Below are 21,128 nucleotides of genomic sequence, written 5' to 3' on the forward strand. Positions count from 1 at the left end.
CACCATCATCATCACCATCATTTTTATCATCCTTACTTTATACCCCGCTAATAAAACATTTTACTGGGATGAAAAATAGCACAGTAAGCACCAACTCTTCCATTTCCCCCCAGGGTGCAGCGGTACGCAGACGTGGAATGAGGAGCCGAGCAATACGGAGGTGAACCCCCAGGGCACCGTGGTCCTCGCATGCCGCATCTACAACAAGCAGGGCACGTGCTCATGGCAGAAGGATGGCAAGGTGGGTATGGCAGGGTTTAGGGTAGAGAGGGTATGGGGCATGGTAGAAGGGTGGCATAGATGAGTATGGTAAGGTTTAAGATGGAGAGGGTATTTTTTTTTTTTTTTTTTTTTTTTTTTTTTTTAATGTGTCCGACTCTGGGCATAGGCTTCACAGCCTGCTATCATGGCCCAGCAGTCCACCTACATACCATACACCTCTATGTGCATGGTAGAAGTTTGACAAGGTGGGTATGGCAGGATTAAGGGTAAAAAGGGTATGGGGTGTGGTAGAAGACTGACAGCGTGGGTATGGTAGGGCTGTGGGTAGAGAGGGGGTGGGTCATGGTAGTAGGGTGAGAAGGTGGTTATGGTAGATTCAGGGTAAAGAAGGTATGGGGCATGATTGAAGGATGGCAAAGTGGTTATGATTGGGCTATGGGTAGAGAAGTTATGTTTAAAGGTATAAGGGAAGCAGGATGTGATGGTAAGTTTAGGGTAGAATAGAATAATCAGCAAATATTCATCAAGACTTCCGCTTTGCTTTACATTTTGAAGTACAGGACACAAAGGTATGAAGCACTGTGCTATATGTATTACTTCAGTAACCATATATCATTATATTCCAGTAGCATTTCTATTAATATGTTGCTACATGTTCACACTCTGTTGTGGTTCCCTTGGTGACATATTCAAACCCTCCCATATGCAGCCACAGCCACAGCAACGCAATATCCATATGCACATCTCATCCTGGACTCAAACACCTTCCCCACTGTTACCCCTACACGAAACATGGGGTGGTGATGGTTCAGTTTTCTAGTTGGAGTTGGTGTTCCTCTACCCAACGGATCTTTGCCCATCTGCAAAACGTTGCTTTGCCGTGTATAGTACAGCTTCCTACCCAAGTCACGCATATGCAAGCCGGCCGCTGCAGGACGTACATCCATCAGTCATTAAAATTAAAGAGTTTGGTATCAACGTGAAATTTTACTTACTCAGAAATACCACATACACCGGTACATATGGGGCATTATCACTCACGTCCATTGCCATCGAACAAAGGAGTCACTGTGCTTCATTCAGTAACTCTGCGCTGGAAAATAATGTTTGGTTTTATAGACGGTTTTGAGAGGAATGTCGTAAGCGTCCATTTTTATAAACTTTATTTCGGAGTTTGTATTATATTTTGCTTAAACCCGAGAAGGGAAACTCCTCCTTGAAGTGTACGGAATTATTCATGAAGGTAATAAATAAATCAAGAAGGTAATAAATAAATCAGTGTAACGAGTAGAAAATGGGTTTAAAGTTTCAGAAGCATCGTAGCGCCAGATTATGTAAAGCCAAGAAACCGGAGGGCATAATTTCACTTAATCTGCGGTAATGCTATACTGATTTACGAAGCTGATCAGACTTTTTTTTTTATGTTAGCCCCTGCAGTACACTCCTTTTCTTTTCTTTTTTTTCTTTTCTTTCAGCCCCTCAGTACTATGTCCCTTTTTTTTCCTTATTTCAGCCCCTTCAGTACTATGTCTTTATCCTTTTTTTTTTATTTCAACCCCTTCAGTACTATGTTATTTTCCTTTTTTTTATTTCAGCCCCTTCAGTACTATGTCTTTTTATTTTATTTTATTTCAACCCCTTCATTACTAAGTCTTTTACTTTTTTTTCATTATTTGAACCCCTTCAGTACACTTTCTTTTTTCTTATTTCAACCCCTTCAATACTATGTCTTTTTCTTTTTTATGTCACCCTTATTAGTACTATGTCTTTTTTCCTATTTTTTTTCCTGATATCTCCAGACGATTTTATTCCGCTCAGGAGGGGCTTTTTGGAACAGGAGGGGATGGGTATGTTCATCGTTAACCCCCTTACTACTAGAGCGGCTTCTGGAGTTGAATAAAATCGTATGGCAGCAGCAAGAATAAACTACAAATGGGCTAAAGGCATGAATTATCCTTTATCTGTATTCATTATTTACCAGACGATTTTATTCAGCTTAGGGGAGACCTTACTGGGGAAGATTTATGCCCCTCAATCCGGTGGCATTTTTCCCTCGACGGTGGAGAGTGAGAGATTAACGTGGAGAGAGTATGTGAGGTGAAGGGGAAGGGAAGACGGAGGAGGAGACCGAGGATGAGGTGGAGGGTTGGAGTGGAGAGGTAAACGAGATGGGGGGGGTGAGTTGGAGGGAGGGTAACATAATGGCAGGGGGCTGGGCGACATGGAGGCGATTTGTTTGTGGTCACCCCTTACGGGATTAATGCGTTTGGCTGTAGATAGATAGGTTGATAACTGCCTCAGATGATTTTATAAGGTATAAAAGTTTTTCCCTGTTGGAGAGTTAGGTATAGCTTCCACTGACCGCCTCACTACGAAGCTTCTCCCCCAAGATGAAGAAAATCGTCTGGAGGTAGTAAATATAAGCTAAAAAAAAATACTCCGTCGAATTCGCTGATTTAATGAAGACTGTTTCTGACCCCTTCAATAATGCATGGGTTTCTCCTAAGCTGAAGAAATTAGTCTGGTGGTAGGAAACAAAGAACAAAAGAAAAGTACGAATCATTAGCATAGGGAAGGGGGTAATTAAACATGACGTGGTTGGGAGCAAAAAAAAAAAAAAGAAATATATATATATATATATATATATATATATATATATATATACAAAATCATCGTAATGAAGGGATGTATCAGTCACTTGTAAAAAAAGGGAAAGAAATGGTTCACACAAAAAATAGAGAAAAATAAAAAAAGAGTAAAAAAACAGACTGGGCTGTAGTAACCAACAAGTACACATTTGTTTGATTAAAAAATTATTCTTTGACCTCGTTTTCAGTGGTGCTTCAGGCTGTGTTTGTGTACTGATTGTGTACATGTGTACGTTGGTGTGGGTGTTTTTACTAGTGCTATGATGGTACTGTTATTATATTATTATTATTATTATTATTATTATTACTATAATTATCATTATTATCATTATCATTATTATTATTACTGTTATTATTATTATTATTATTATTATTATTATTATTGTTGTTGTTGAAGTTGTTAGTTGGTGTGGGTGTTTTTACTAGTGTATGATGGTACTGTTATTATATTATTATTATTATTATTATTACTATTATTATTATTATTATTATTATTATTACTATAGTTATCATTATTATCATTATCATTATTATTATTATTATAACTGTTATTATTATTATCATTATTATTATTATTATTATTGTTGTTGTTGTTGAAGTTGTTAGTGGTATTATATTATTATTATTATTATTATTATTATTATTATTGTTATTATTATTATTATTATTATTATTATTATTTTTGCTATTAACAACTTCAGTCAAAGGATATTTTAACTGTGTTCTTGGTACCCAGTGAAGATTATAATCAGCTCAGGATTACCCCATGGCAACAAAGAGATTGGGGAAAGCTGTATTTAACCCCTTTAGTTCAAAGCCCCTCCTGTGCTATATAAGAGCCTCTGAAAGTAGCAATAATGAAGGGAGAATAATTGCATCAGAGTGGAGTGGTTGACTGTCGTATTTACAGTATATAAAATCGTATTGCACCTTTGTCAGAAATGCAAGGTGCCTGAAGAATAGTGGATCTCTTTCTTACTGTACTCTCTTCACGTTAGCTAGGCGTAAAATTGGGATCTTTCCGTGTTGAAAGTTGAACAATATGCTAGTACCGAAAAACTTCAGTGGAAAAAATACCGAGCCGTAATATTGTCTTATTCTGCCACTGAACTATGGTAAATCAGCTGCAGATAGAGGGAAATCCCCGTCAGATTAAAATGCATGAACTAAAATCTAATTTGAAATATTATATTAACACCGTCAGACTAGTTGGTATCACTCAGCGGAAGAAAATCCTCTGGTGTTAATTGGAATGTTCTAGAATTGTCCCGAGTCTCCCTTCATGAAAGGGTTAAAGGTGATAGTATTATCAACTAGACTGCAGTGACTTACTCTCCCCTAAATAAAATCGTCTGGTGTTGGCTGAAATAGAATACTAGAATTGACGACCATGAAAGGGTTAAGAGAAAGCCCATTCATATATCCATCATCTAGTCCTTTACCATCCCATCAGGAATACAAGAACCTAGGACTGTGCTACTTAGACTCGACATTAAGGCGCGGGTGACCATCCTCACTAATCCCTGTGTGGCATTATGTAGCCAGCAAATCCCGACCATCTCTCGGATATAAACCCCGAGGGCCCTATCCGGTTAGAGTGTCTTAACCCACTAGACCACCAGGTGCGCCTGTAAAAACCGAAGAGGAACTTCCCATGGATTTCGGAAACAAAGAAATGCAGTAACCCACGTCAACGGAAAGCTGAAACAACAACAACAATGGAGATCAAATGCATAACTAGCCTGAAGAAACAAAATGAATAATAAACAGTCCCACCCGAAAATACAGCAACGGGAACCCTAAAACGTCTTATAATAATAACAGCATATAAATGAAAATCTGTTTAGCTACGCCGGCGGAATACAATAATAACAGTCGGAGCTTCGCCAACTTCCAAGAACAGGCCAGGCGTGAACGACACAACTGGAGAACTCGCCATATTTCCCAACTCGGCTCCAGAATAATTTAGGCTCGTCTGGTATAAGTCCATGTCGGCGCTTTTATTTATGTGCATCCGCCTAAGGGTGACTGAAGTTTGATTTCGACAAAGTTTCACATCTAGAGGAGGGAATATTTGAATTAAATTTATTTGGGCCGAGCGCCGAATGCATAATAACATTGAATGTTTCCGTCTGGTTTGTTTACTTTTGATGGGCCTACTACTCCCTGTAGGGCCGCGAAGCACTTAGTGAAAGTATTTACCCTCGGACTCATATGACTCACTCTTAGCTGACTGAAATCGTGTGGTGTTGCTGGAATGGCATTGCATGAGAGCGTTAATATTTCAGTCTAGTATCCTCTTCCTATAACTGGCGGGGTAAAAAAATGTACAGACAAGCACACAAGATGCTGACAGACACCAGGTAAATCCTAGTACACTGCAACACATACAGGTTGAACTATGACTTATCCCTGTGAGCCAGATCTTTGACTGGTTGTTCTTAAAATAGAATCTTTTGTCCTTGGCTTTCTCTGAATCCATCCACCGAGCTGGGTGTAAATTGGATAAAAACTTACTTGACCTTGCCATGTGACCTTGATCTTTAACTTTTTCTTCCCGAAAATTGTAGGTCAGTCCCTTTGCTGACAATGTGTCATTTCACCAAGTTGAGCCCAAAGCACGTCAAAATTATTTTAGAGTGTTCACAGACAGACACATACGAGATAAGCTTTGACCTTGCCTTGTGCCCTTGACCTTTGGCTGATCTCAAAATCGAGTCTATTCTTGCCGTACCTTCAAGCCGTCTTGCCAAGTTTGGTCTGAATCGGATCAGCACTGTAGGTTGACCTTGCCATATGACCTTGACCTTTGACCTCATGTTCTCTAAAACAGTAGGTCAACCGTTTGGCTGTTCATCAAAACTTTCACCAAATTTGGCATAATTCGGATGAAAATTAAATGAGAAAACTAGTACACTACAACCCAGTCCTAGCGTCATTTACGAAGTTACTTAGTTACAGAGTTATTTTATGACAGAAAAGTTAGGTGTTTAGAAGCCTGCCATCATTAAAAGAAAAAAAAAAGTAACGAAACGCACGTGAATATGGAGAGAAAAAATATATACAGGAGTCCGGGGCATAAATAGCTGGGGATAAAGATGGATACGCCAGAATATCCGACGCGATTTATTTTCCATCCCCGGGCGCCAGCAACATAAACTTGGCCGGGTCTAATCTGAATAAAGTTTTGGGTTTCAGTTGAATTGGCGGGCGGGCGATCCAATAGTGTTTATGTGCTTGCGTGTGTGAGTGCGTTATATTTGTATGTATATTTGTATGCGTTTTATTATTTTCATGAGATTAAGCGAGCCTGCATTACGAGCTGTGTTTGTAATTCAGGCTGTGTTTGTTTTGGCCCCCCGCGCCACGGAATTACTGAGTTGTAGCTGCCTGTGTTTGTTTTAGTGTCCTCGTTTTTCCGCTGTCTTTATTAGCGTTTTGGTCGTTGTTAGAGTTTAAGTATTTTATATATTGTATGCGAGCCGAGTTACCAAGTTATGGTTTTGTGTTTATTTAATGTCATCGTTTTTTTCGTCACTCTTTATTGGCTTTTTCGTACATTTTATAATAAGATTTTACATGTGTGTTGGCATTTTTTTTAGAGCTTTGTATTGGAGTCGACTTGACAAATGACCTGGAAAACTGGATATATAGAAGGATTAATCGTTTACTGCGAAATTTGCCCAAGTCCCAGTCATCCTCTGGAACGCGACACCAAAGAGTAGATGTTCCATTCAGATCCCCAATTGCACCGCTGCCTGGACAGATTAGCAACACAACTGGTGGCCTCTGCTACCCCGAACTGCAGAGCGAATGTTGGGTAACAAATAGGTCAGACCTGATACCGACCTTTTTCCGATAATCTGCATTTTTGGCAGGCACACCTGGTACGCCCTTTTTTAAACAGTCTCGAAATAATATATTCCAAATAGCTGATCCGTAATTCTTTTTCTGAAAAATTGAAATATGCCAAAGGTTTGAAGTTAATGCACGGGTACATTGGATTTATTAATATTGATTAAACACTGAAGCTGTAACTGTACTCATATCTCCCGCAGCCTTCAGTATATGTAGATGAACTCAATTATTAACATAATTTTCCCTTTGATCTCAACCAGAACATTTTCAGGATATGTGTCGAGCATTATTAACCCCTAACGAAGCTTCTGCTGGCATCACTGAGTCGAGTTTCCCGCCTGGATTTTTGCCACTTTATTATAACTACGACTGGACGTATTATTATTGAGTTTGCTTCTCCTCTGGGACGCAGCCAGAATTGTATGGAAGGAGGAGGTAGTGCCAGAATTTTGCCATCATTCCTGAGATACAGCTGCCTGGAAAGTAATATAATTGTATCTAGATTGATATAATGTCTCTAGTGTCAAATTAGTAAAGGAAGCAACCCAGGGATTGAACGTTAATACTTGAATGAATGAATAAATAAATAAATGGCTCACTAAGTTACTGCCTCCCCATTAAGCTTATTGTTAGAAAGGTGGGGACGGAATCCTCAGTTACCCCCCCCCCCATCCATCTGCGTCCATGCTTCCCTACTGTGGTTTGCGTGAATTGTGTGAAAAGTGTATTGCAGCTTTATTTAGTGTAACAATCGAAATTTTGGCAGGAAGAATGAAAATAAAATAATACCTGTCTCTCTCTCTCTCTCTCTCTCTCTCTCTCTCTCTCTCTCTCACACACACACACACACACACACACACACACACACACACACACACACACACACACACACACACACACACACACACACACACACACACACATCTTCCGTAATTCATCGCCTGAATCCCCTTCATTTCCTCCATTCAGTTCACCTCGCCACATCACCCGAATCCCTCTCTCATTTCCTCCTGTCTCTGCCCCTCCATCTAATCTTCCTTCCCTTCCTCGTATACATATTATCCTCATCTCCCCCTCCCCTCACACCTCCTCCGCTGTAATCCCTCCTTCATGGCACCCCTCCCCTCCTTCCCCCTCTCCACCCCTCCCCTCCTTCCCCCTCTCCACCCCTCCCCTCCTTCCCCCTCTCCACCCCTCCCCTCCTTCCCCCTCTCCACCCCTCCCCTTCCCTCCCCACACCCTAACCCTAAGTATCACCTTTACCTTTCCATTCTTCCTTTTAATGTCTTTCCTTTTGTGTGGTCATGCGTTTATTTTCTTATCTTTTGCTAACTGCATTTCTAATTTTCTCTTTTGTCTCCTTCTACTTCACTCCCGTTTTATTCCACGAGAGAGAGAGAGAGAGAGAGAGAGAGAGAGAGAGAGAGAGAGATACATATGGTCTTGGTCATCGCATTTCCTAGATTGACAGAGTGACATAGATATTCTGGAGCCAGTGCCGGGTTGAGGTGCAAGTGATACAGAAATGTGGAAATTATTTTTTGCCGGAGTAAACCAAGGGAATGAAGCTTGCATGACTGACGGACGCGAACACAAGGAAGTTTGCCAAAGTCTCATGCATATGGGAGGACGACATTAAATTTTATTATTATGGGGCAATGTAGGATTGGATGATGTATGGATGGATTATTATTATTATTATTATTATTATTACTACTACTACTACTACTACTACTACTACTACTACTACTGCTACTACTACTACTACTACTACTACTACTCGCTTAAAGGTCACCTTCGGCGGCCTCCGCTCGATAACGTCACTTCCTGTCTTCTGAAATGAGTAATAACTCGGTAACCGGTGGTCCAATTGGGCTGGAAAGTGATTTATTCCTCAAGTTAGAGCACTTTAACGGTACCTTCTTCAAACAAAAATTTGCGCTACATGCACTATTTTTGCAGTGTTATGGTAACAAACAAACAGACATACAGAAATTAGATCATTATATTATTATTATTATTATTACTACTACTATTACCATTATTATTATTATTACACTGAAGTGGTTTGGCCATGTGGAGAGGATGGAGGGTGAAAGACTGACGAAGAGAGTGTATGTGAGTGAGGTGGAGGGGGAAAGAGGGAGGGGGAGGCCGAGGATGAGATGGAGGGATGGGGTGGAGAGGTATATGAGAGAGGGGGGTGTGAGTTGGGAGCAGGGGAGTGAAATGGCGGGGGACAGGGCGACTTGGAGGCGATTTGTTTGTGGCCACCCCAAACGGGATTGAGGCGTCTGGCAATAGATAGATAGATAGATTATTATTATTGTTATTATTATTATTATTATTATTATTATTGCGTTGTAGATAAAGAAACTGTACGGTACTAGTATACTGATGAGACAGGTGACTTGCTGAGGGTGGGAGGAGGACATGTGAGAAGAATACATTACATTTTCTCTGTACCTAAATAGGTATAGCCATTTTGTTATTACATGACGGAACTGGGCCACCCCCACACCTCGAATACTAAGTCGTGGCTGTGGGAAATCCGATGAGCTTTAGTTATGAGACAGGAATGAGTCTCTTGGGTCACCAATTAAGTCGACGCTGTAGTCTAACTTCACGTGGCCATCGACGGAGCTGAAGGGAGTTAGGGATGATCGTCAGGTTAGAGGATATGGTTCTGGAGTCATTTATCCCTCAGAAAGTTGAGATTGATGGTCCTGATCACCGAACACAAAAAACACAACATCGCAGAAGAGAAACAATGCATAGGAGATATTTTGAACACTACACAAGTTAATGGAGGCTTAGTATTGTAGGTTTCCCGTGTGTGTTCAGTCATTAAACTCGCCTTGTAGTTTTATTAGATTAGATGGTGAATGGGATAGACCGGCAGGCATTATCAGCTCTTCCTGTGCTGCTGGAAATATTGAAAAAAAAAAAGAAGGTCGGTGAATCGGGTTTTAGCGATACATTTAACCTACCGCTACGTCGAATAGGCTATAACACACACACTCTCTCTCTCTCTCTCATTATTTCTCTCCTCCTGTCTCCCCCCCACCTGTCTGCTTTCCTCGCGCCAGCACTGATCTTTATCGTTTATTTGTTCTCATTTTATTTTCGTCTCCCCTGAGCCTACATTATTCCCCTCTTTCATGCACCTGGTTTTCTTTCCTTGTTTTCTTTCTCCTCACACTAGGTCTTTTACCCTCCTATCTTTGCGCAAGAGTTTTAGGTGGAGGTCTGAGTCTGGTGAATGTTGATGGTGGAGAGTGGAATCTGAAGCAGCTGCTGTTTGCAGATGATACTGCACTGGTGACTGATTCAGAGGAGAGATTGAGACAGTTGGTAGAGGAGTTTGGAAGGGTGTGTGAAAGGAGGAAATTGAAAGTAAATGAGAATAAGAGTAAAGTGATGAAGTGTACGAGGTTGATAGATGGTAGGGGGATGAATATAGTTTTGAATGGTGAGTTGCTTGAGGAGGTAGATTGTTTTAAATATCTAGGGTCACATGTTGCTGTGGATGGAAGAATAGATGCAGAAGTGAAGTTTAGAATAAATGAAGTAGGAAAGGTGCTGGGAGGAATGAAAAAAGTGTTTAAATGTCGTTCGCTTAGAATGGATGTAAAGAGAAGGCTGTATGAGGGTGTTGTGGTACCAACTGCGTTATATGGGGCTGAAACATGGAATATGGGTGTAGCAGAGAGGAAAAGTTTGAATGTAATGGAGATGAGGTGTCTGAGGAGTATGTGTGGAGTGACGCGTATGGATCGGGTGCGAAATGATGAAGTGCGAAGGAGAACTGGAGTTGTTCGGGAGATGGCTGGTAGAGTTGAGCAGAGGGTGTTGCGATGGTTTGGGCATATGGAGAGAATGGATAATGAACGATTGGTGAAAAAGATAACTAGATCTGATGTGAGAGGTGTAAGGCTGAGAGGAAGACCACGAATAGGATGGATGGACAGTGTGAAGAGAGCGCTGGATGCGAGAGGGATGTCTGTTGAGCAAGGAAGAGTGGCTGTGCGTGACAGAAATAAATGGAGAGAAATTGTGAATGAATAAGTGATGACGCAGCCCTGAGGGGATATTCTCCCGCATTTGGTCTGATCAGCTAGTCAGGTCAGGTGCGGGTAAGGGGATGGGTCTGTTATGATGTGGCAGGGGTAAACCAGTTTTGCTGTCGGGCCCTGCTGCGGATGTCACTGATTGCATTGCGCAGTTGACCCTTGTGCGGTGTGGTGCGGTGAAGATCTGTCCGTTCTCCCCTTTGGGGCTAAGATGCGAATGAATGTGTTTGAATGGATGAGTAAATGGGGAGTGTGTCGTCCTGTCTCGGCTACCTCCCTTTCCTTGGGGGAAGCAGCCTAGGTATATAGATAGATAGATAGATCTTTGCGCGCCATTCTTTATCTCCTCTTTTGACTATATCTGTTCCATTCCTCTGATTCTCTGTCCTTTACACCTCTCCCATAAATTTACACTGCTGTTGTTTTTTTCCAATACAATTTTTCTCTCTTCTATCGCTCTTGTTTTTCCACTCCTTCCTAAGCAGTTCTCTCCTCTCTCTTCCTCCCTTCTGTCTTCTGTCCTTCCCCTTTCTCTCTTCCCCCCCTTCTTCATGTCTTCTTTTTTTTTTTTTTGTTTTTTTTTTTTTTTTTTTATCCCCTTACACCACAAACAGTATCCCCTCTTCTTCATATTTTTCCTTCCTTCTCTCCCGCCAGTTTGCTTCCCTCCCTCTATCCCTTAACACTCCCTCCCTTCTTTCCTACCCTCTCCTCCACACCATCCCTCCCCAATCTCTCTTCTCATCATCCCTATCTGTTTAACTTTTCTTCCCTCCAGTTTTCTTCCTTCCATCCCTTCTAACCAGAGTCAGCACCTCTTCATCTTCCTCATACTTTTCCTTCCTTCTCCCCAGTTTTCTTTCTTCCTCATACTTTTCTTTCCATCTTCCCCCCATCTCCTTGCCCTTCCTTCTCCCCAGTTTTCTTTCCGCCCATCTTCATACGTTTTCCTTCCTTCTCTCTCCCCGCCTCCTTACCCTTCCTTCTCCCCAGTTTTCTCCCTCCCTCCTTCCCATCCATTACAGCACAGTCTTCCTTATCTCCAGCTGTTTCTCCACCTTTCTTCATATTTTTTCCTTCCTTCTCTCTCCCCGCCTCTTTACCCATCCTTCTACCCAGGTTTCTCTCCTCCCTCCCTCCCTCCTTCCCTCCCTCCCTTAACACCACAGTCAACACCTTTCCCTCTCTCCCTCCCTTCTACCCTATTAATCCCTCTCAGGTTACCTCCACTAAGCCTCATTCCGGCTCATTCCCCTCTGTTTGTCAGCTTGAGGGGAGAGGGGAAGGTGGGGAGGGGAAGGGAAAGAGGAGAGAAGGAGAAATGGGAGAGGGCTGAGAAAAAGGGAGAAGAAAAGGAAGGAGATGAGAGAGAAAAGGGGAAGTGGGAATGGAGGGAGAGGAGATCTGGTTGGAAGAGAGAGAGAGAGAGAGAGAGAGAGAGAGAGAGAGAGAGAGAGAGAGAGAGAGAGACGGATGAGTGACAAAGGAGGGATGCATGTGAAAGTGGAGGGAAAGGGAAGAGGGAAGGAAGGAGAGGAGAGGAAAAGAGAGAGGGGAGAGAAATAGAGAGAGGAGGGGAAAGAGAGAGGCTTGAAGTGGAAGGGGAAGAGTGACAGAAAAATAAGGGAGGGACGCAAATGAAAGGGGAGGGAGAGAGAAAGCGGAAAGAAAAAGGAGGGGAGGGGAGGAGAGATAAGGGAGAAGGAAAAGAGAGAGGCTTGAACTGGAAGGGGGAGAGTAATGGAAGAGTGATAATGGGGAGGCTCGCAGGTGAGAGGGGAGTTACAGGTAAGGGGAGGGGAAGGGTGGGGAGATTTATATTGAAGGGGAGCGAGCTGGGTGACAGGTAGAGGGGAGAAATGCAGGCAGGTGGCGAGGGGTTAGGGTGAGGGTGGATTATCCCTTTGACTTGTAGGGCTTTCCAGTTGGTAAAAAAATAAAATACCCAAGTGTGACGGTAACAGTGAAAAGGTTAATTAGAAAGAGAGGAAATAATGTGAGGGGAAAGGTTACTCTAGTGTGAAGATGAGGGGAAAGAATTATGAGGTGGAAGGGGAGATGAGGAGAAATGAAAGTGAGATGTTAAGCTGATACAAGATAAGGAAGAGAAGAAAAACTACAACCGAGAGAAGATAATTATAGTACGTTAAGGTAAAGGCAAAGAGACCACAATAATTTTTGAGAGAGAGAGAGAGAGAGAGAGAGAGAGAGAGTCGGTCAGTCAGGCACCGGTAAGAATAATGAATTTGAGAAATGGAGGGGAGACTAGGAGAGGGAGAGGAGGAAATGAGTTGCAGGAATTAAGGTAAGCAGGGATGAAGAGAACAGAGGGGAGAGGATAACCAAGAGGAAATGAAGAGAAAGAGGGCCTGGTGGGAGAGACACGGTGGAGAGGATGTAAGAGAAGGAAGAGGAAATGAAAATAAAGGGAAACAAAAAGCAGTTCTCGTATTAAGGTAAGGCATAACTGGTATTAGAGAGACAGAGAGAGCGAGGAGAGATGAAGACGGCCTAGAGGTTGATGTAAAATATGAAGTGAAAAAAATTCAAGATTAATTAAGGGTTAAGTAAAAATAGGCACGTAAAAGTCAGTGGAGGCCAATTAATGTAGAAAATAATGTACACCATGTAAAGACGAAAATGTTGCTATGCCTGCCTACATTCACTGGCTCCTCAAGAACACACGCACGCACGCACACACACACACACACACACACACACACACACACACACACACACACACACACACACACACACACACACACACACACACACACACACACACACACACACACACACACACACACACACACACACACACACACAGGGTGGAGTTATCTAGTACGAATCGTACTAGGTAGTGTGGTCAAACCGTTTAAATATATATATATATATATATATATATATATATATATATATATATATATATATATATATATATATATATATATATATATATATGTATGTATATATATATATCATTAGCTATAGAAGTTAACGAACAGGGTTGCAAAAGGTTAATGGTTGGTGTTCCTCCTTAATCTCTCTGCAGTGGCTCTATAGTTCGTCCATCTTTAATTTGTGAAGATTTTCGTCCCCATGCAGTTACAGTATTTCCTGTTGCTCAGTGGCAGAGTTAAGACAATACCTCAGCTTTGCAACGTTTCCATGACACTTCTTTGTGACTAGTACCTTATTCTAATTTTATCTCTTGTTACAGCTCAGCATTCATGATTGAGAGACGGCAGCTTTTGGCCACGTTTAAATGGACAGAGTACAGAATGGAAGATGAGTGTGAGGTTGCACGACTGGCCCGGTGATACTGACTGACCCATGGAATGATATTTAACCCTGTGATGACCTATGTTATTCGCTCATTCGTGCTGTTTACAGGCCATTTTATTCAACTTCTTAAAGACCTGTTGAAGCTAACCTCTCTAGGCCGAAAAATCTCTCCAGATCCAGATAAATCGTCGAACAATAAAAGGTGAAAGCTTAAAGTGGAGTAGACGCCATGAGGCGCTTAGCCGCTGTGTTTATTTCCGTAACTAAGGCCAATGAATCTATGATGGGTTATTCACCCAGTGTTCTGGGATTCAAGGCAACTTTTATCGTCCAGGTTACCACAGATACCTACCAAAGGTGTTACCATAGGGAAAGTAAGAATATAATTAAAACTAAGTAAACGGATTCAAGAGGTTACCATTTCTGTCCTAAGCTAGATAAAGCATTTTGTATTAACCTTTCCTTTAAGTGACTGGGAAAATTCTTTGAGGTGCAGGTGGTAGCTAAGCATTTATAGTCCTCCACATTATTACCCTTGCTATAGGTGATCTGAAGCATGTTTGAAATTCCAAGAAATTGTGAATGTATTTTATGCCATCCGTAAAATACATAGAGCCAGTTCAGTATTTTGCTGAAAATCATGTATAGCCGTTTGTTGACACGGCGTTTTTAGATGCGAGAGCATCTATTGGGATGGCTAAATCACTTAAATATTTTTGCATGCAAGGTGCTTCACTCCCATAGACCTTGGCGACGCCTTATATTACAGGCCTATAGTACCGCATCTCTCTGGGACATCTATATTCTCTGCATCTCACTCGCCTGGGTGCGACCTCCCCTCCCCCCTTCTCCCCGGTCACCCACACACAGCCCATGTCATTCTCAGAACAATGCTTTTCAAAAGGCACTATCGGTTTTGCCATTCGACAAGCGATTTCATAGGAGAGTGACAGTTTTCAGCGTGTGAAAAGACAGGAGCTGTGAGACAGACAGATTGATAGATACCAACACTGTTCATCAAAGCTGGTTGGTCGGTGTCCAATATTTGATTCTGAGGGATCGGTATTCTTAGTCTCCTGTGACTCACTCTCAGTTGTATAGAATCATCTTACGTTAGCAAAAGTGGAATATTAAAGTTATCCCCATCACAACGAGGTTATTGGTGACAGAATTAACATTTACAAGCTTCTGTGACTCACTCGGAGCCGAATAAAATCGTCAGACCTTAATTAAAATAAAAAAGCTCCTAGAATTTTACAAACCATGAGAGGGTTATATTAGGACGTGAAAAACAGTAAAAGGAAAATTTTGTAACGTAGAGAGTAAGACGGCAGACCAATGGAAAGTAGCAGCAGAGGAGAATTATCACACCCGCGGGATTGCGAGCGCGAGGTGTTGTTTTGCTCGATGTGTGTGTGTGTGTGTGTGTGTGTGTGTGTGTGTGTGTGTGTGTGTGTGTGTGTGTGTGTGTGTGTGTATGTGGAAAATAATTCAAACAATACCGATTTAAACCAAATTGGTGGAATGGTTGAAAGAAGGCTGGGACGAAGATTCGATTTTGAAATCAGCAGGTCAAAAGTAAAGGCTGTATGGGTGGGTCAGCTCAATTTTTTTTTATTTTTTTAATGCAGTTAGGCCAGATTTGGTAGGAAGGTTGAGGGTAAGACAAGAACTACGTAATTCGATATTTTACAGCTATGGCTGGAACTTCCGGGTCACTGGGCGAAGGAGATTGTTCGGCTCTTAGACCATCTGTAGGGCGCGGCTGTTGCACTCAGACAATTCCTTCTTGTTAATCCCATGAGTTAGGGGTGAATCCATCAACGTCTCGGGGCGTGCATGGAGACACCGTAACTTAGGAATATGACAACTCTCAGCGACAGAAATAGGGGCTGGCATAGAAAGCTTTCCATGTCCTTATTTTTTTATACATTATTTTGCTATGAATTAACACAAAACATGTTAAGATACATTTCAAAAAGTGTGTCTCGGTTTATGAATCCCAGGCTTGGTAATTGCTGTATCAATGCACATACATCCCCGTTGTAAACTAATATGAACAGTTATTTAAGTGATATTGTATTACTCAGGTGTACTGGAGTGTTAACTTCTCGATGTCGAAGAATGCTGTTGCGGTTATTGATCCTATCTGTGTTCATTATTATCATTGTCATCAGCCCGTCATTCAATTCCTTAGCCCATCTTAACTTCAGCACTGTAATAACGTATTGAATTTTAGCCTGTTTTATCCCTCCATCTTGCTGTAAGCCTACTCTTCCTCCTGCTTCTCCTGCAGTGTGTCTAGTTTGCCAGTCTGACACCCAGTTATCTGACACCCATTTGCCCAGAGTAATGTAAACCACGATCACTTCAGCATTACGAAAACCACCTAACGATACCTCACGAAAAATTATGGTTAAACGAAAAAATGTCGTGCAGTAAGATAATGTATCGCCGACAGTAGACGAGATATATTGCAATGGGTCCAAATTAATAATCGACTTCGCATATAGTGAGCAAAACCATGCTAGGGAAAGGGAGCAATTGCCTGGGAGAAATGCAGTGTGCTTGGATATGAGTTTGAGAGTGATGGATGAGGAGGGATGAGGGCGAGAGGAAGAGGGAGTGTTATAAATGGCAGAGAACTGACAAGGTACAGTGCATTAAGAGGTGCGTAGAGTGGGAGGAAGGGAAGATTAGCGAAAAGGCACGAAGGAGAGAGAGAGAGAGAGAGAGATTAGGTCGACCCCATCTCTCTCTCTCTCTCTCTCACACACACACACACACACACACACACACACACACACACACACACACACACGAAATAAGTGGTTGTCAGAACCGTCATAGTCAAGCTACACAAATCCTTCCCCTCGTGATAAGAACTAAGTATTGGGAAGCCACCACCGCCTCATCCTTATCTTCCTCATCCTCATGTTACTCATCCCCATCTTCCTCATCCTTATCTTCCTCATTATCGTCATCCTCAACTTCCTTAACCTCAGCTTCCTCATCCTCATCTCCCTACTCATCATTTTGCTTATCCTCATCTTCCTCATCTTCATCCTTAAATTGCTCAACACCATTTTACTCATCCTCCTCATCTTTATTTTCTTCATCCTCATCTTCCTTATCACCATCTTACTCATCCTTATCTTATTCTTATTTTCCTATTTCTTCTCTTCTCTTCATTTTTCATATCCTCATCTTCCTCCTCCTTGTCTTCCTCATCCATGAATTCTAGATTGGGGGACTGATATAGTTACCATTCTACTCGCCAGGTACGATACAGGTAGAAGGAGGACTGGAATTTACTTTTTATTAATTTGTTCCCCGAGAGAGAGAGAGAGAGAGAGAGAGAGAGAGAGCGAGGTTGGAATGATGTACCGTAAATCTCATGTAAAATTGGAAGATGATGATGTTGATGGATGATGATGATGATAAGTTTACCTTATAATTCATTTTCATAGTAAAGGTGCACCATTCCAATTTAGAAATATTGAGTATTGAATGGTGTTGCTTTTATTCCCACCAGTTTGAGCAAATTGAGAACTGGAGGGAGGGAGAGGGAAGCGGGGAAAGAGGAAGAGAGAAGTCGGAAGAGGTGAAAGAGGAAGTGGGAAGAGAGAAAGAAATGGAGAGAGGATGTGGGAAGGGAGAGAGGGGAAGCGAATTGGGGAATGGGAAGGGGAGAGAAAGGGGTGATGGAAGGAGGGAAGGGGAAAGGGACAGCAAGAGGAGGGAACGGGGAGAGGGGGAGAAAAAGGGGGGATGGGGTAGAGGTAGAGGTAGGTAGAAGGGAGAGAGGGAGAGGGAAAGGGGGAGAAAGGGAGCGGGGTGGAAAGAAAGGGAGACAAAGGGGCTAGGGCAGGCTGGGGGAGAAGTATAGGAGAGAGAGGAGGGAAGATATAGGGATAGGGGGAGAGGTAAAGGTAGAGGTAAGAGGAAGGGAGAGGGGGAGTGGTAGAGGTAGAGGTAGGAGGAAGGGAGAGGAGTAGGGGGGGAGGGAATGAGATGGGATAGGGAAGGCTGGGGTAGAAGCAAGGGAAAAATGGGGGGAGATAGAGGGGAGATGGGGGGACAGGGAGTGGGAGAGTGCCGTGGGGAGAGAGCAGCTGCCTTTCACACTCACCACTCACACGCCACACCTGCCTCCACCTCCACCACCTGACCCCGGGGTTATGGATGGACAGAGGCGATAGATAGTGACAGATAAAAAAGATAGGTAGGGTCGTGTATGAAGGGATGGATAGAATAATGGCCGTAGGTACATAATGATAGATAAGAAGATTTGCGTAGGTGAACGGATAGATGAACTGATATTGATAGATAAAAAAGATAGCTAGGGAGGTGCGTTCTGGGATAAGGGGATAGATGGTGATTGATAGCGACAGATAAAATGATAGGTGTGGACGTGCTCAAGGGATAGGTGGATAGAGGGTAAAAAATAGACGTTGATAGATAAAAAGATAGGTAGCTACGTAGATGAAGCGATGGGTGAATTGAATATTAGCTCGATAGATAGTTTAAACTAGGTGGGTAGGTAGGTTAGTGAAATTAAAAATCGATAGACAGAATAGGTGGATATTAATTAGTAAGAGATAGACAGGATGAATTGATATAACCCGATAGATAGTTGAAATAGGTGGATAAGTGGATAAGTAAGGATTGGTAGAAAAATATAAGGAAGGTATATGAGTGAGGGGACAGATGAAGGAGGTATATACCGTGGATAGAGTTATATGGGTAGGTGCAGTTATTTTTTTTCGTTTGGTATACTTTTTTTTTTTTTTCATTTTGTATACTTTCTTTGGTACTTTTCGTTTGGTATATTTTTTTCGTTTGGTATACATTTTTCGTTTGGTGTTTTTTGTGTGGTATACTTTTTTCGTTTGGTGTACTTTTTTGTTTGGTAAACTTTTTTTTTCGTTTGGTATAATTTTTTCGTTAGGTATACTTTTTTCTTTTGGTATGCTTTATTCGTTTGGTATACTTTTTTCGTTTGGTATACCTGTACTTTTTCGTTTGGTATATTGTTTTAGTTTGGTATACTTTTTTCGTTTGGTATACTTTTTTCGTTTGGTATACCTTTTTCGTTTGGTATATTATTTTAGTTTGGTATACTTTTTTCGCTTGGTATACTTTTTTTTGTTTTGTATACGTTTTTCGTTTCATCTGACGGAACTGAGCCACTCACAACTATACGAATACGTGATTTTATGAAATTAGATGAGCCTTAGCGGTGAGAAAAGAATGAGTCTCCTTGGTTACTAGTCAAATCAAATATCGATTCTATTAACATTTAGCCATCACCAGAGTTGAAAGAGGTTAGGGATTATTGTCAGGTTAAAGTAAACGCACTCTGTTTAAAAAGATTAATGGATGGTTGGAGCGGTGGAATGCCCAGTAGTATAGAAAAATATGTAGGTGAGTAAAGTTATTCAGATTTTTCCAGTTTTTGTTAGCATACGGTCTAGTTTTATTCATTTACACATTTCAAGTTAATCTGAATGCATTTGGAGGGAGATGGAGGGATGGTTGGGCAAATGAATGGATCTGTGATGAATTTGGTGTGGAAAAAGGTTTATGTAGTGGATTAAACGGAGAAACAATTTATTTTAGTTGGGCCACAGGGTACATGTGGAGAGAGAGAGAGAGAGAGAGAGAGAGAGAGAGAGAGAGAGAGAGAGAGAGAGAGAGAGAGAGAGGGTTTTTTTTTTATGAAGAGGAGGAAGACAAAGAGTAAGAGTTTTCATTGTGTAGAGATGAAATAGAACAAGCGTACAGGTATAGGAGGGAGATGAGGGAGGGTGGTGTGTCGTGAGAGGAAAAATCGTCTCTGAGTAGGAACATAAATTCCTGGGGATCATTTTGCTAATTTAACCCCTCACAGAATGCAGCGTCGGGGATTAATTAAATGGATAATTATACATGCATAGGTGTGTGTGTGTGTGTGTGTGTGTGTGTGTGTGTGTGTGTGTTTAGGTACAACTGCTGTTTCTCGCTAATTTCATGCGCATTACAGTTTTGTACACTTAATAGTACCCCATTTGCTGTATTCCGCTCCTGTCCCTTTTCTTTGCTTGCATATTGATATTTTTAAAAAGATATCTTACTGTAACAGCCAACTCTGATTATCTTTTTCTGGGTGTAGGGGCCCGAGGTTAGGCTTCCCTAGTCCAGTATATGCAGAGCAGAAAACCATCGTACTCCCCATGATGGAATTAGGTTAGGTGGTCAGAAACCCTCCATTCATCTCATCAAGAGCGAAATCATACGAGCGCATAGCAGGGCCGTCCCTCCGACCGAGGCATTTTAACCAAAACACCGCCAGGCCCCCTAGTCATTTCATATCCTCTGTTTATCTTTTTATTTACCAAGCCCCTTGCAGATATGTCATATATATTTGATTTTTTTAGTGACCAAGTTTATTTGGTATTCAGATAACAGCTCCGTATACTGTACTAGGCAACTGTCTTTTTGTAATGTTTAGAATTCTACCAGTCTCATGTGCAGTCGGTTCAACGTTGGAAGCTGGGATATTAATATCATGATTATTGTTTCTCCCTTTAGGGCTAAGATACGAATAAATGAACGTGTGTGTGTGTGGATGAGTAAATTGGGAGTGTTGTCGTCCTGTCTCGGCTACTCCCCCCCCCCTTTCTTTGGGGGAAGCAGCCTAGGTATATAGATAGGTAGATTATTGTTTTCGGGGGACGTGTGCATTCAGCTTACCACTTCCCATTTTTAGATGCGAAAGCATCCGTAGGAGCGAGCCAGTCCGTCAGTCACTTGCAAATGATTTCCGGAAACAAGGAGGTTCACTCCTGATGACTCTAGCAAACCACCTACTTGGGCCAAGTGCTCTTTTATATGTTTGGTAATTTTTTTTTAAATCTTTTTTTGTATTTGTGATTATATTATTCTCATTCATCGTGTGCTGTGTTATGCATCTAATTCATCAGCAGGAAATGAGATAATTTTCTGCATAAATTAATGTACATCCCATACAGATTACAATACATACAGACATATTTTTATG

At 41.7% G+C, this 21,128-nt stretch overlaps 1 protein-coding gene across 1 annotated transcript in view; it reads left to right on the forward strand.

The window, feature by feature from the left end:
• LOC145410971 (irregular chiasm C-roughest protein) overlaps positions 1 to 21,128 on the forward strand; it is a 237,583-nt gene that overhangs the window by 121,866 nt on the left and 94,589 nt on the right. Inside the window, exon 4 of the mRNA XM_080281026.1 lies at positions 114 to 241. Coding sequence (XP_080137152.1) covers positions 114 to 241 — 128 coding nt within the window. The remainder of the gene's footprint in view (positions 1 to 113; positions 242 to 21,128) is intronic.

Source organism: Coenobita brevimanus, chromosome 87 (genome assembly GCF_032717465.1).
Source record: "Coenobita brevimanus isolate Jiangsu-jjx chromosome 87, ASM3271746v2, whole genome shotgun sequence".
In the NCBI taxonomy this organism is placed as follows: Eukaryota; Metazoa; Arthropoda; class Malacostraca; order Decapoda; family Coenobitidae; genus Coenobita; species Coenobita brevimanus.